This window comes from Dryobates pubescens, chromosome 21 (genome assembly GCF_014839835.1).
Source record: "Dryobates pubescens isolate bDryPub1 chromosome 21, bDryPub1.pri, whole genome shotgun sequence".
Lineage (NCBI taxonomy): Eukaryota > Metazoa > Chordata > Aves > Piciformes > Picidae > Dryobates > Dryobates pubescens.
In genome coordinates, this window is record NC_071632.1 from 20,973,692 (window position 1) to 20,987,655 (window position 13,964).

Here is a 13,964-nt window from a genome sequence, read left to right on the forward strand (position 1 = left end):
GCCAAGGGGACCGGGGGGGATTCACGGGAGCGGAGCCTCCAGCGGAATGTCCGCTCGGCCTTCCGCCGCGTCGCGCCGCCCGGTAACACACCCGGTCCCGGTCCCGGTCCCGGTCCCGCTGCCGCAGCCTGGGTCGCGCTCCGGCGCCCCCGCCTGAGCCGAGCCTGGGTGCGGGGGAGGTGCAGGCGGAGCCGTGGCGATCTCCTTGGCCTCCCACCGGCACCAGTACCGTATGGGTAGGACCGAAGGGTCCCGGGGTGGCGGTGAGACCGCCCCAGCCCTGACTCCTTCCTATGCAGGACTGGGACCCCCAGGTAGCCAGCAGGGCCGCGGGGCTGAGTGGCACCGCGGGGGCTTGGGACACCCCCTGGGCTCGGGGCTGGTGATACTGGGGCTGGGGGCTGATGCTGGTGCCAGGGCCTGGGCTCGGTGCTGAGACTTATGGTGATACTGGTGCCCATGATGCCAGTGTCAGTGCCAGAGCTTGGTGCTGGTGGCAATGCCGCTGCCAGTGCCACCTCTGGTGCTGATGCTGCGTACCGATACTGCTGCCTGTGCCAGTGCCACTATTGGTGCCGATGCCAATGCCCATGCTGATGCTAGTGCCAATGTCTGTGCCAGGGCCACTGTGCCAGTGCCAATACCAGTTCTGACACTGCTAATGGGCTTGTTACTGGTGCCGGTGCCCACACCGGTGCTGCTGGTGCCGATGGTCATGCTGACACCAGTCCCAGTGCCTGTGCCAGTGCTGGGTTGATGCTGGTGCCCGTGCTAGGTCGATCCTGGTGTCCAGTCTGGTGCTGGTACCAGTGCCCATGCTAGGCTGACCCTAATCTCATCCCAGTGCCAACGCCAGTGCTGATGCCCATGCCGATGCCCATGGCCGTGCCCGGTGGCAGTTGGGTCGTGGCTGCCGCTGGCGGGGAGCTGCCGGTGGCGGTGCCGGTGGCGGGGCATCGGCAAAGTCGGTGGCGGGGCTGCCGGTGCCGGTGCCCGGTCGCTGCCGGTGCCGCGGCGGGGCGGTGCCGGTGCCGTGGCGGGGCGGCCGGGCTGCCGGTGCCGGTAGGCGGCACTGCTCCGCTCTCCGCGCTCCGCCGCTCCCCCCTCCTGCCGCCGCCGAGCCCGGAGGAGGCGGATGCAATTCCCCGGCTGCCCCTGGCTCCTCGGCGGGGCGGCGGGGCCCGGCCCGCAGCGCGCAGCTACCGACAGCGGCCCCGCTCCCGCTCCCGGTCCCAGCCCCGGCGCTGCGGAGGGCGGCAGCGCGGCCCCGCTCCGCTCCGCGCTCTCCCCGCCGCGGCCCGGCCCCAGCCACCGGGGCCCGGCCCAGCACCGCGGGGCCATGGCCGAGTGGGCGCCCGCCCAGGTAAGCGCGGCCCGGCCAGGCCCGGGGGGGGACACCGGGACCGGTAACCGGAGGCGGAGCCGCCCCGCCCGCCGCTCTCCGCCGCCGCCCCGGGCCGGCCCGTGCGCCCCGGCCGGGACCTCCCGCGGTGCCCCTGGGCCTCCCCCGGCACCCTCCGACCGGGAGCCCCGGAGACCCTCTGCGCCCTCCATCCCCGAGCTGCCCCGGGGGGACTTGACCTGCGACGTCCCTGCGTCCCCGGGATGGCACCGGGCACCGCTGAGCCGGGATGTCCCGGTGCCCCCGGAGTGTCCCCTGGTCCCCGAGATGTGACCGGGCACTACTGACCCAGGATGCCCTCATGGCCCTTGGATGTGGCTGGGCACCGCTGACCTGGGATGTCCTGGTGCCCCCAGGATGTCCCTGTGCCGTCAGGATGTGACCAGGCAGTGCTGACCCAGGATGGCCGCAGTGCCCCTGGCATGGCCCCAGACACCTCTGGCCCGGGATGGCCGCAGTGCCCCTGGCATGGCCCCAGACACCTCTGGCCCGGGATGGCCGCAGTGCCCCTGGCATGGCCCCAGACACCTCTGGCCCGGGATGGCCGCAGTGCCCCGGGGTGTGCCCAGGCTCCGCTGACCTGGGATGTCCCTGTGTCCCCACGGTGCTCTGTGCAGGCTCCAGCCCTGGGCTGCGCTGGGCACCTATGATGCAGGCTGGCCCTGTGTGTGCCCAGGATGTCCCCAAGGCCCCCTAGTGCGGGTGCCCTGTGCCCCCAGCTGCTCCCTGCCCACATGGCCCCATCCTTCTGGTGGGGGTCCTACAAGGGGTAGGGGGTACAGGGGTGCCAAGGTGGGGGTTGCCCCCATGGCATGGTGACCTGCCTGGTGCTGGGCAGTGTCTTCCAGAGGACAGTGATCAGCACTGGCCCCGTGGCCGCCATGCCTGCACCACAATTCCTCCCCAGTCCAGCATGTCCTGCCCAGTGGCACTGCTGGGCTCTCTTCATCCTGGTCATCCCCTTGGGCCCGTGGCACTCCTCTGCCTTGTCCCCTTTAGGAGCTCAGAGTGGGCACCAGCAGCTCCTTCCTTGTCTGGGCAGCACCAACTGTCCCAGGGGCCAGACACTGCCAGGCCATGTAGCTGGCATGGGGTGGGCACGGTGGTGGTGCTGAGGGGGTGGTTCCTCAGTGGTACCCGGGGCTGCGAGGACTATGGGCATCACACCTGGGCATCCCTGGCATGGGGTGGCAGGTGGCGATGGTGGCCAAAGGCTCTCAGATCAGGGCGAGTGGCACTTGCCACAGGGGCTCTGGGCATGCCCCAGAGTGGGTGACCCTGGGCTGCCTCCCACCCAGGCGCTCCCCGCGGTTCAGGTGCAGGAGTGGAACGTGGAGGCCCCGCACCTGATGCCGCTGCAGCCGCCGCTGCTGCCCGAGCGCGCACACGTGCGGGAGGCGCAGCTCCACTCCGCCGAGGCCTCGCTCTGGACCGTGGTGGCCACGGTGCAGGCCATGGAGAGGAAGATCGACCTGCTGGCCACACGGCTGCTCAGCCTGGAGGGGCGATCCGGCACGGCCGAGAAGAAGCTCCTGGACTGCGAGAAGACAGCCATGGAGTTTGGGAACCAGCTGGAGAGCAAGTGGGCCGTGCTGGGCACCCTGATCCAGGAGTACGGGCTGCTGCAGCGGCGCCTGGAGAACGTGGAGAACCTCCTCAAGAACAGGAACTTCTGGGTGCTGCGGCTGCCCCCCGGCCCCCGCGGGGAGGTCCCCAAGGTAATGACTCCCAGGGGGGCCGGGGGGCTTGCAGGGGGACCCTTGGCTGCCCGGGGAGCCGGCGCGGCTGAGCTGCCAGGGGCCTGTCCCCGCAGGTGCCGGTGACGTTTGTCGACATCGCTGTCTACTTCTCGGCGGAGGAGTGGAAGAACCTGGAGGAGTGGCAGAAGGAGCTGTACAATAACCTGGTGAAGGAGAACTACGAGTCCTTGATCTCCCTGGGTAAAGAGCCCTTTCGCCCTCTCCCTGGCGGCGCTGGCCGGTGGCTGCATCTCCCCACCCGGCCCTGCTTCCCCGTGGGCGGGTGGTGGTGGCCCACACTGTGGCCCTGGGACCTCCTGTTCCGGAGGGAACCCCGTGTGGCTCGTGCCACGGGGTGCGATGTGCTGTGCCGGTGCTGCCACGTGGGGCAGCCGGAGCCTCCTGGCCACAGGGAGCGTGTCCTTGTCTCCCAAGGCCTGAGCATCTGCGCTGATCTCCAGCCTGCAGGTCCTGCTGAATTTCAGCAGGTTCTCCTCCAGGGTTGATGCCAGGGTCTGGCAGCCTCTGGGTGCTGGGGAGGGATGTGTGGGCACAGCACTGGTGCCAGCTGCGCCGTCTCCCTTTGCAGATGGTGCCCTCTCCAGAAGCGAGGTGCAGCCCCGCAGCGAGCGTGGGGAGGGTCCCTGTGTCCCCGAGCAGAGGGAGCTGGAGCAGAGGGAGCTGCCACCGGACACCTGTGCGGGTGAGGCACTGGGTGGGCACCGGTGCAGTGCTGGGTGCCCCCCTCCCCACTGCCATGCTGTGTTTTCCCCACCCTTCTGTTCCCCAGCTCAGGCATATCCCTGTTCCTTCCCCAGTACTCTGACCCCCCTCCCAGGGCCCAGTTTTGGGGTTATATGACTAGGGCCCACCACAAGTGATCCCAGAGAGGCCCCTGGAGTGCTGGGGCTCTTGGGCAGCGGTTGCTGGAAGCTCTGTGCGTCCCTACTGCCACCATGCTGTGTCAGAGCCCATGGGCTGTTCCATGCTCACCCATCCCCAAGGGCTGTGCCATGCTCCCCGGTCCCCCAGGGCTGTGCTGTGGTTGCCTCATGCCCTGTGTTCCAGGGTCACACATCCCCACAGCTCCCCTGGGGGTGTCCCACGTGGCTGCCACACCCCGCGGCGAGCCGGCCGTGGGCTGTGCCAGGCGGCCACATCCTGGCCCTGACCAAGCCTCTCCCCGCGAGCAGAGTCGCTGATCTCCACCTCCGACATCCTGTCCCGCATCAAGCAGGAGGTGGCCTTCGTGGGGGAGCAGCAGTTTGCGGAGGAGCGGGCGCTGCCAGCTGACCCCTGCGCAGGTGAGCTGTGCCACACTCCTGCCCGCCGCCTCCCGGGCGCAGCGCGTGGCCCCGCGCCGCTGAGCGCCTGCCCCTGCCCCCGCAGGTGCGGACGCCCTGATCACGGCGCACGACTTCCTGTCCTGGATCAAGCAGGAGGAGGAGCCCTGCGTCCGCGAGCCCTGGGAGCTGCCCGACAGGGAGATGCTGACAGGTCCTGGGCCTGGTGAGCGATGCTGAGGCTGGGACCGTGGGGCTGGGGTGCGGAGAGGACCCATCCAGGCTGGGCTGGGGCATGGGGATGGCCCTGCAGTGTCTCTGGCAGGTGTTGGCCAAAGCCTTTCTGAGAAGGGCCAGTCCAGGGAGGGGTAATGAAGCTGGTGAAGGGTTCATTTTGGGGCCTCTCGCTCCATGAAGGAGCACTGAGGAGCTGGAGCAGGTCCAGAGAAGGGCAACAAAGGGGTCTGGAGAACAGGGCTGGGGAGGAGCAGCTGAGGGACCTGGGGATGTTGAGCCTGGAGGAGAGGCGGCTGAGAGGAGACCTTCTGGCTCTTGACAACTCCCAGAAAGGAGGCTGGAGCCAGGTGGGGATTGGTCTCCCAAGGAACAAGTGAGAGGACAGGAGGAAATGGCCTGAAGTTGCCCCAGGGGAGGTTCAGGTTGGACATTAGAAGAAAATTCTTCCCTGAAAGGGTTCTGAAACACTGTCCCAAGATGCCCAGGGAGGTGGTTCAGTCCCCATCCCTGGAGATGCAGAGCTGCAGAGATGTGGTGCTGAGGGCCATGGCCCAGCCCCAGCCATGGTTGGGCTCCATGATCTGGAAAGGCTGTTCCCAGCTAAAGCAATTCTCTTGACTGGTTCTCTCCCCTGCAGCCAGCGAGGGGATGCTGGTGAAGACGGAGGAGCGGTGCCCCCACGCCGAGCCCCCCGAGGAGGTGGGTTTGCCAGGGGGCTCTGGGGAGCTGCTCTTCCCAGGAGCGGGCTTCGGGAACCCCGAGGGACCGGCGGCGGCAGTGCCGACGGCCGTGGCCATGCCGGCGCAGCACAGACTGGCCAAAGCTCCGGCCCCAGAGCCGGGCCCCGGGGCCGAGCCCGCGGGGGTGCCCAGCGCCACGCCGGGCCCCACCGAGGAGCGTCCGCACGGCTGCGCCGAGTGCGGGAAGAGCTTCAGCGGCAAGAAGAGCCTGCGGATCCACCAGCGCAGCCACGCGGCCGAGCGGCCCTACCCCTGCGCGGAGTGCGGCAAGAGCTTCAACTGCCACTCGGGGCTGGTGCGGCACCAGATGATCCACCGCGGCGAGCGGCCCTACAAGTGCTCCGAGTGCGGCAAGTGCTACAGCCGCAAGGAGCACCTGCAGAACCACCAGCGGCTGCACACCGGCGAGCGCCCCTTCGCCTGCGCTGCCTGCGGCAAGAGCTTCATCCGCAAGCAGAACCTGCTCAAGCACCAACGCATCCACACCGGCGAGAGGCCCTACCAGTGCCCGGCCTGCGGGCGCAGCTTCCGCTACAAGGAGTCCCTCAAGGATCACCAGCGGGTCCACGGGGCCGAGGCGGGACCCCCGCCGCTGCCCCCTCCCGGTATCATGCCCCCCGGGGACTAGCGGATAGCCGGTTGCGGACTGAGACCCGCCCCGGCCCCAGAACCTGGGCTGGGGGCAGGCGCCGGCCACGCAGCTTCCTACCAAATAGAGGCGCCCCCTCCCCCAGCCCAGGGCTGTCCCCCCGCCACGGACGGACGCTCTTCAGCCCTTCCGCCGCGCTCTCCACCAGACAATCTTGCTGCACGGGGTGGGGAGCAGCCCCCCCACCAGGCATTTTTCCAACCCCTGCTGCCACCTCCCCAAGCCTGCTGCTCTGCTCCTTGCCCCCCCTCCCCCCCCGCTTATTTTTACTGCCCCCCCAGCTCGCCCCGCGCCGTCCTGCTCTGTACAGTGCTTGGGGTGTCGTTTTGTATGGCCCATACGATACAGAATAAAGTTGTGCTGGGCTGCATCTCCCCATTGGGGTCCCCAATCTCCCCCCTGGGGTCTCCCCAGCTCCCAGCCCCATGCCCAGGATCCTGTGCTCAGGAAGGCAGCGGCAGCGCCTGTGGGCGGAGGGAATCGCCGTGGCACATGGGGCAGCAGCACCCTGGGGTCCCCAGTGTTCCCCCAAAGTCCTCTCATCTCTCTGCTGTTCCTAACCCTGTCCCCAGGGCTCTGCACCCAGAAGGGCAGCAGCAATCTTAGGGATGGGGCTGAGGGAGTCACCATGGGACAGTGGGATTGTGGGGTTCCATCTCCTCACTGTGGTCCCCAGTCTGCACCCCCCCCAGCATCCCTTTATCTCCCCCCAGTTCCTAATCCCATCCCCAGAGTCTTGCACCCAGGAAGGCAGCTGAGAGCTCAGGGATGGGGCTGGGGGAGCCACCATGGGGGGGACAGCAGTGTGCAGGGTGAGTGGGACGATGGAATCGGTTGCAGGAGCTGCCAGGACTCCTGGTACCACCATCTGTGGTGGCCTTGCACTGGTTGGGCTGCACAAAGACACCCCCACACCTCCCACCTGCCCTGTCCCACCTGGGTGACAAGCTGCCACCTAGCAGGAATGTGGCCATGGGTCTCAGGTGCTATGGTTGGCAGGGAGTGGGACAGCAGCTCAGGGTGGGGCCTTCAGGTGTGCTGTCCCCTCCAGGTGGGCTGCAGCTGGGGCTCCTGGGGACACTGCCGATGCTAGGGGGACACCACACAACGTCTGCAGACACAGCACACTGCCTGGGCACACTGCATGCTCCCTGGGGGCACTGCACATGTCCTGGGGCCCTTGGACGCTGCTTGGGGAACACCACAGTGCTTAGGGACACTGCACGCTCCCGGGGGACCCTGCTCAGCATCCAACCCAGGCAGGCTGGGTGGCAGCAGGGGTGCAGTTGCTGGCCCCTCACCCCACCAAGGCCAGGGCCGCTTGGTGCCGGTGACGCTGCGGACACCAGCGGGGCGGCAGCCCAGGCTGGGGCCAGGCGGGCAGCACCAGCCCGTGCCGGGGGCGCACACACACAGAGCTTTTTCTGAGCTGTTTGGGGTTTTTCTGGGGGGATTTTTTTGGTGGGTTTTTTAGCACTTTTTTTTTAACAGACGTTTATGGTTATATGCAAATTAGGTCATTAAATGATTTGCATAAAAGGTTCGCACATCAGCGACTAAGTGTCCTAACCCCCCGCCCTCCTCCCGTGTCCCCCCCAAGGTAGTAATCCTACTCGACTAGCGCTGTCCCGCGGCCCCGCTGCCACACGCCTGCGCCCCGCTCGCTCACGGGCCCTGCCGTGGCAGAGGCACGGCCACGGGCACAGCCAGGCCTCCCTGGCGCTCGCCCAGCCTTACACACGCGTGTGTACAGCTCTAACCCCGCCCTGGGCACAAGTGTGCCCAGAGTCAGTCGCCCGTGCCCGCCTGTGCCTTCCCCACACTCACGGGGGGGGTCTGGGTGTGCCGGTCAGGCAGGCACCGAGCTGGCTCGGGCACACCACGACCCACGGACAACGTTTCCTACGTGCACGTCCCTCCGCCCACAGCCTGGCACCCACTGCGGGTGCCGGGAGGGCAGTGGGCACGCCGTGTCCTTGGCAGTCCCTGCCCATCCCTAGCTGTTGGCGAGGAAGAGCCGTCTGTGTCGGGAGGCGGAGCCGCGCGGCCGGCCCCGACGCCGACCCCGGCCCCGGTTTCCAAAGGGGCTTCGTCCGGGCACGGCGGTCTCTGCCCAGTTGGCAGCGCCAGCCTGAGGCTCGGGAAAGGCAGGCTCGGCCTTGGGCTGCTCGAGGAGCGGGCTGGGGTCCGGGCGCGGGTCGGGGGGCGGCGGCGCGGGGCTCTGGCGCGCGCCGGCGCGCTCCTGGCGCAGGTAGCGCAGCTCGTCGCGGATGTCCGTCAGGACGCCCAGCAGGCGGAACTGCAGCTCGCGGTCGCGGGCCCTCTCCTCGCGCTGGGTGGCACGCTCCTCCTGCCACATGGCCAGCTCCTGGTGGTACAGCTGGTCCCACTGCTCCTCCAGGTCCAGCAGGTGATGGATGTTAGTCCTCCAGCTCTCCCGGCGGTGATCCTCCCGCAGTCGGGAGCAGCCCAGGCCCCGGGGTGGGCCGGGGGCACTGGGGGCATCTCCTGGGGGGGAGGCAGAGGAGGGCAGCGACTCCTCGGTCAGGGCTCCGTGCAGTGGGGAGCGGGCCGGGGGCTCCTCCTCTGCTGAAGGCTTCTCCCAGGTGGGCCCCATCAGTACCCTGGGCAAAGCACCCATCTCGGGGCCTGAGCCCCCCGCGTGCTCCTCAGGGTGCGAGGAGTCGAGCCCGCGGCCCAGGGCGGGCAGGTCGGAGACCCCCTCGTGGCCCCAGTCCGAGTGAGCGTCCACAGGGTTGAGAGGGTCCTCGGGCAGGGAGGTGACAGAGCCCTGGGAGCTGCAGCGGCGGATCAGCATGGCCTGGCGCGACAGTTTCAGGTCTTCCTCCGCCGACGGGGGTGCTTCGGGCCCGGGCTGCGCCCCCGCGGCCGCGCTGTGGCCCCTCTCCCCCTCGCGGCCTTCCCGCTCCTCCTCCTCGGACATGGAGGCGTAGGACACGAGGGAGTCGTTCCGCAGGGACGGGGAGATGGCCGACACGTCTGGCGTGCGCAGCTCCGCGCCCGGCTCGGCTGGAAGAGAAGTCCTCTGGTGAGACCCAGCCGCTGCCCCAGCCCCTCGTCGACCCGCGACATCAGAGTCCCACTCATGCTCATCCCTGAGGGACGCAGCAGGCCACCATCCCCTGTCTGCGCAGCCCTCACGTTCCCCAGCTCCCCATGTGGGGCAGGGACAGCCATGGCCTTTGTCTCCCCTTGGATTTGTCTCCTTCTCCCCCCACAGGACAGCCCTTGAGAGCCACGGACCTGTGCTCCAGGTTCCCAGCTGGGCACCCGCAGCCCTTTGGGACCGGCAGAGCAGGAGATGGTCGCATGGGCTGGGCAGGTGCAGGGCACAAGTCTGGTGAGGAGCAGCTGGGGAACCTTGGGTTCAGCCTGAGGAAAAGGAGGCTGAGGGGAGGAGACCTTCTGGCTCTCCCAAACTCCCTGAAAGGAGGCTGGAGCCAGGTGGGGGTTGGTCTCTTCTCCCATGGAACAAGTGACAGGACCAGAGGAAATGGCCTCAAGGTGCCCCAGGGGTTGGACATGAGGAACAATTTCTTCCTCATGAGTATTGTCCAGGCCTGGCCCAGGCTGCCCAGGGCAATGGAGCAGTCCCCATCCCTGGAAGGGTTTCAAAAGCCTTAGAGATGTGCTGCTGAGGGCCATGGTTTAGTGGTGCCCCGGCAGTGCTGGGTTAAGGGTTGGACTCTATGACCTGAAGGGTCTCCTCCAACCACACCGATTCTGTGACTCCATGAAACCTCTCTCCTCAGTCTCTACCCCGCACTGCTGCCCCAGGGCCACATCCAGCCGCACCAGCAGCACGCTGCTGCGCCAGGATCGGCTTCTTGGCAGCAAACCGCCAGCCTCCACGCTCCATCCAGGCCCCCAGGCCCTCCCTGCCCCGCCGCAGCCCTACCTGAGCTGCTCTGCCCTTCCCCGCGGCTGTACTCGCAGACGGCAGCAGGGTCAGGGCTCTGCACCGCCAGCCGCGGCACCGCCGAGCCCTCCACATCCGGCAGCGCCGAGGGCTGCCCGTTGGTGTCGATGTAGATGCTGGGGTGGCTGACGCCGGGCTGCAGGTGCATGAAGGACTGCTTGGTGGCACCGGGGAAGAACAGGTCTGCGGGACACAAAGAACCCAGCCTCAGGCACCGCTGCCCCTGTGCCGGCAGCTCAGCAGCCTGCCTGGGAAGGGCCCCCCCAGGGGAAGGGTCCCAGGGGAATCTGTAGGTTGTGTGGGGGACACGGTGACATCGCAGTGCAGACACTCCTCCAGCATGGCTGGCCAGCCCAACTGCTCACCCTCAGCACCATCCTGAACCTGCCCTCACCCCTCAATATCCCCCAGGACTTCTTCCTTGCTATCTCCTAAAATGTCCCCAAGCCTTCTTCCTTGGCATCCCCTAGCTGTCCCCTCAGGCCTCTTCCCTGGCAACCCCTAAACATCCCCCAAGACTCCCTTCTTCCCCCCATGACATTTTCTTTCAGCCCACTCTGCAGAAACCCAGTTCAGAGACAAAGCCAAGCCTGAACCCGGGCCCCACGCTGCCCACCTGGCCCCACTGGAACCTGAGGAGCCAAGCGCAGAGGAAGGAGCCAGAACAACTAACCCTGGTGCGCTCCGGGGACAGAGACGTGTCCCCTTCACGGAAGTGAAAGGGCTGGGGAGCATGTTTGCCTCCTGACCAGGAGCAAAGCCCAGTTAGGGTGCACCCATAGGCCCAGCTCAGGACTGCTGTGAGGCTGAATCTTTCACTGGTGTCTTCCTGTTGAGCATCTCTCCCACAGCTGAGTTACCATGAGCAGGACCAGTAAGAGACAACAAGGTTTGCTATGCAGGTGACAAAGGGGTCAGAGGCAGAGCCCCCACCAAGAACCCCCACTGCAGGACACTGTGAGTTTGCACTGAAGCAGCTGCTCTCACTCCCTCTGCCCTCAGGTCACCATGGAGGGCACTGATCCCCCAAAGAACAGGAGAAATAAAGTCCTGTCCCGTCCTGGACCTGCTGCCCTTGGATGGTGTCCGGCAAGACCGAATTCTGCCAAACTAAAGACAAGCCCACAAAAGACTCTGTCCCACCAAGCCTGAGGTGTTCCCCTTAATCCCAGGTCACTTCCACACTGGAGGGACACCTCCACCAGCCCAGGCTGCTCAAGGCCTCATCCAGCCTGGCCTGGAACACCTCCGGGCAGAGGGCATCCACAGCCTCCCTGGGCAACCTGCGCCAGCGTCTCCCCACCCTCGCTGCGAAGAATTTCTTCCTAACCTCCAGATCCAAGCACAGAATGCGACGCCTGGCGGAGCCCAGGGGAGGCGCAGCCTGGTGACGCCGCCACGCCAGCCATCACCGGCAGCCCACGGCGGGGGGATGCAGCCGGAGCTGTCCCCAGGGAACCAGCGGCACTGACCTGGGTCCAAGATGATCTCGGGCTCCGAGTCGTGGCTGGCCTGCAGGAAGGTGGAAGCCACCATCTTCTCGAGGGGCGTGAGGCGCGGCTTGTGGAGCGGCCCGCCGGCGCGGTTCACGGGCAGGTGCTTCTTGGAGGTGATCTTCTTCTTGACGTCCAGGCGCAGGTCGCGCCACTTGTGCTTGAGGTCGTCGATGGAGCGCTCGGTGTAGCCCAGGAAGTTGACGCGGCTTTGGATCTGGGTCCAGAGCTGCTTCCGCCGCACGGGGTGCGCCCGCAGCGCCTCGGACCCGTACAGGGCGCTGAAGTGCCGCACCACATTCCAGACCAGCGTCTCGGTCTCGTCATTGGAGAAGTTGGCCTTCCTCTTCCGGCCAGACGCTGGCATCGCCTGCGAGGCTGCGGCAGAGGTGGAAGGGGCACAATTGAACCTCGGTCCCCACTCCTCTCTGTCGGCTCCTGGGGGGAACATGGGGCTGCGGGAGCCCGAGGGAGCCGCGGAGGAGGGAGCCGAAGCAAGAGCCCCCGAGGCATCCATGGCAGGGGAGGCTTGGGCCGGGGAGGATCTAAAGAGCCGCTCCGGCACACCACGCGGCACGGGGGCACCTCATCCCCTCGCCCCAGCTCGAGAGCACCTGGGAGGGGAGAAAAGGAAAGGGCAGCGGTGGGTGGCGGCGGCGTGGGGTGACAGCGAGGGCCCCTGGCCCTCTCCCAACCAGAGGAACCCGGGGCCCCCAGCCAGCTACCACGGGGGCCGCGGAGAGGGTCGCGGTCACAGTGACAGTGGTGGGAGCCACGGGCACGCAGTGAGGGGCCGTGGTGAGCCCCTCAGCTGTGGCAAGTGCCTCGGGGCCACGCCCAGGGTGCTGAGGAGCACCTCGGGGCCAGGCTGAGGGTGGTGGAGGGTGCCTCAAGGCCACAGTAAGGGCCTCATGGCCACGACAGCAGCGATGGGGAGCACCTCTGGTTGCACAGTGAGTGCCTCCAGGACACAGCCTTGGCAAGCATGCTGGCATCACAGCAGGGCCACAGCCATTGCCTCTGGGCTATGGGGAGTGCTGGCCATGGTCAGCACCTCATGTCCACAGCAAGGACCTTGGTGATGGCAAGCACCTCAGCACTGTGGCAGAGGGGGTCTCAGGGCTGCGGTGAAGGCCTTGGCCATGGTGAGGCTGGCAGCAAGGGCCCCAGCACTGTGACACAGACCTTGGCCATAGGACAGACCTAGGGGCTGTGGCAAAGGCATTGAGCAAGATGAGCATCTCAAGGCCAAGGTGAAGACTGTGGTCAAGATGCAGGCATTGGCAAGAACCTTGGTCGTGCTGAGAGCATCAAGACCCCAGTAAGCAACTAAGGTTCCTGGTGAGCACCTTGGAGTCACGGTGAAGTCCGTGGCCATGGCAAGCACCTCAAGGCCATAGCCAAGGTACTACAGAAGGCCGTAGGCACAGTGACTATGTCAAGCTCCCACTGAGGACCCTGGGGACATGGTGAATCCCATGGCCACAGCGAGTGCTTCAGGGTCATGGATAAGTCCTTAGAGGAGGCTTTGGTCACGGTGAACACCTCAAGCTCCCGTCGAGGCCCTTGGTGCCATGGCAAAGACTATGACAACAGTAAGTGCTTCTAGACCATGGTGAAAGTCTTGGCCATGCTGAACACCACAAGTTCTGACAAGGGCCTCACAGTACAGCAAAGACCAAGGCACATCAAAGATCCTGGAGAAGACCTTGACCACAGTAAACACCTCGAGCTCACCGTGGGAGCCTTGGGGACATGGCAAAGACCTTGGCCATGGTGAACTTCTCGAGCTCCTGTTGTGTGCCTCAAGCCCCCGGCAAAGCCCACGGCCGCAGTGCAGGTCTTGGGCCGATGGCAAAGCCCCCGGGCCCGGTGAAAGCCACGCTGCGGGCCCCGGGCAGGCTCTTGGCCGTGGTGCTTCCCTTGGCCCTGCCAACCCCCTCAGCCCCCAGCACCACCACGAAGTCCTCAACCGCCCTCAGCATCTCCAGGCCCCGGCAGGACCCCTCCAGCGGCCACCTCAAGCCCTTGCCCGAGCACCTCATCCTCCCAGCCCCCCTCCCCCCGCTCACAGCCGTGATGCCCCGGGGTGGGGGGGGCCGGGTGGTCAACCGGCTCCCGGCTGCGCCCCCGGGGCAGGGCCGGGGCCTTCCGCGGGCGGCTTTTGTTCGCGCTTCCGCCGGGCACCGGGGACAAAGGAGCCGGGGCTGGAGCCGGGGGGGTGGCCGGGGGCAGGCACCGGGCCCCGGCCGCAGGCCTTTCCCCCCCCTCAACCCGCCCTTCCTCAACACCCCCCGGGGCAGGGGCGGCGGCGCCTACCTGTGCCGGGCCGGGCGTGCGAAGGGGAGGGGAGGGGAGGGAAGAAGCGGGGAGAGGGAAGGGGAGGGGGGGGGGAGGGCCGGTCGGCGGAGGGGCCGGGCTCAGAGCGGGGCTCGGCTCCGGCGGCGGCGGCGGGTAATGGCTCCCGCCTCGGCGGAACTC

The 13,964-nt window shown here is 67.1% G+C and overlaps 2 protein-coding genes across 2 annotated transcripts in view; one reads left to right on the forward strand and one right to left on the reverse strand.

Annotated features, from left to right (window-relative positions):
* Positions 1-1,116: 1,116 nt before the first annotated feature.
* LOC104299215 (uncharacterized) overlaps positions 1,117-13,964 on the forward strand; it is a 37,967-nt gene continuing 25,119 nt past the window's right edge. Inside the window, exons 1-15 of the mRNA XM_054171293.1 lie at positions 1,117-1,363; positions 2,701-3,120; positions 3,216-3,342; positions 3,731-3,844; positions 4,335-4,445; positions 4,531-4,650; positions 5,299-6,028; positions 6,332-6,354; positions 7,651-7,797; positions 7,904-8,531; positions 8,724-9,229; positions 10,008-10,151; positions 11,327-11,628; positions 11,711-12,281; positions 13,294-13,818. Coding sequence (XP_054027268.1) covers positions 1,136-1,363; positions 2,701-3,120; positions 3,216-3,342; positions 3,731-3,844; positions 4,335-4,445; positions 4,531-4,650; positions 5,299-6,028; positions 6,332-6,354; positions 7,651-7,797; positions 7,904-8,531; positions 8,724-9,229; positions 10,008-10,151; positions 11,327-11,628; positions 11,711-12,281; positions 13,294-13,818 — 4,696 coding nt within the window. The 5' untranslated portion in view covers positions 1,117-1,135. The remainder of the gene's footprint in view (positions 1,364-2,700; positions 3,121-3,215; positions 3,343-3,730; positions 3,845-4,334; positions 4,446-4,530; positions 4,651-5,298; positions 6,029-6,331; positions 6,355-7,650; positions 7,798-7,903; positions 8,532-8,723; positions 9,230-10,007; positions 10,152-11,326; positions 11,629-11,710; positions 12,282-13,293; positions 13,819-13,964) is intronic.
* LOC104299217 (uncharacterized) lies at positions 7,550-13,847 on the reverse strand. Its single transcript, XM_054171461.1, has 4 exons — positions 13,803-13,847; positions 11,463-12,097; positions 9,970-10,173; positions 7,550-9,080 (listed from the first exon to the last, which is right to left on the reverse strand). Exons 2-4 carry the CDS (start codon positions 11,998-12,000, stop codon positions 8,047-8,049), a joined length of 1,776 nt encoding a protein of 591 aa, XP_054027436.1. The 5' UTR covers positions 12,001-12,097; positions 13,803-13,847; the 3' UTR covers positions 7,550-8,046.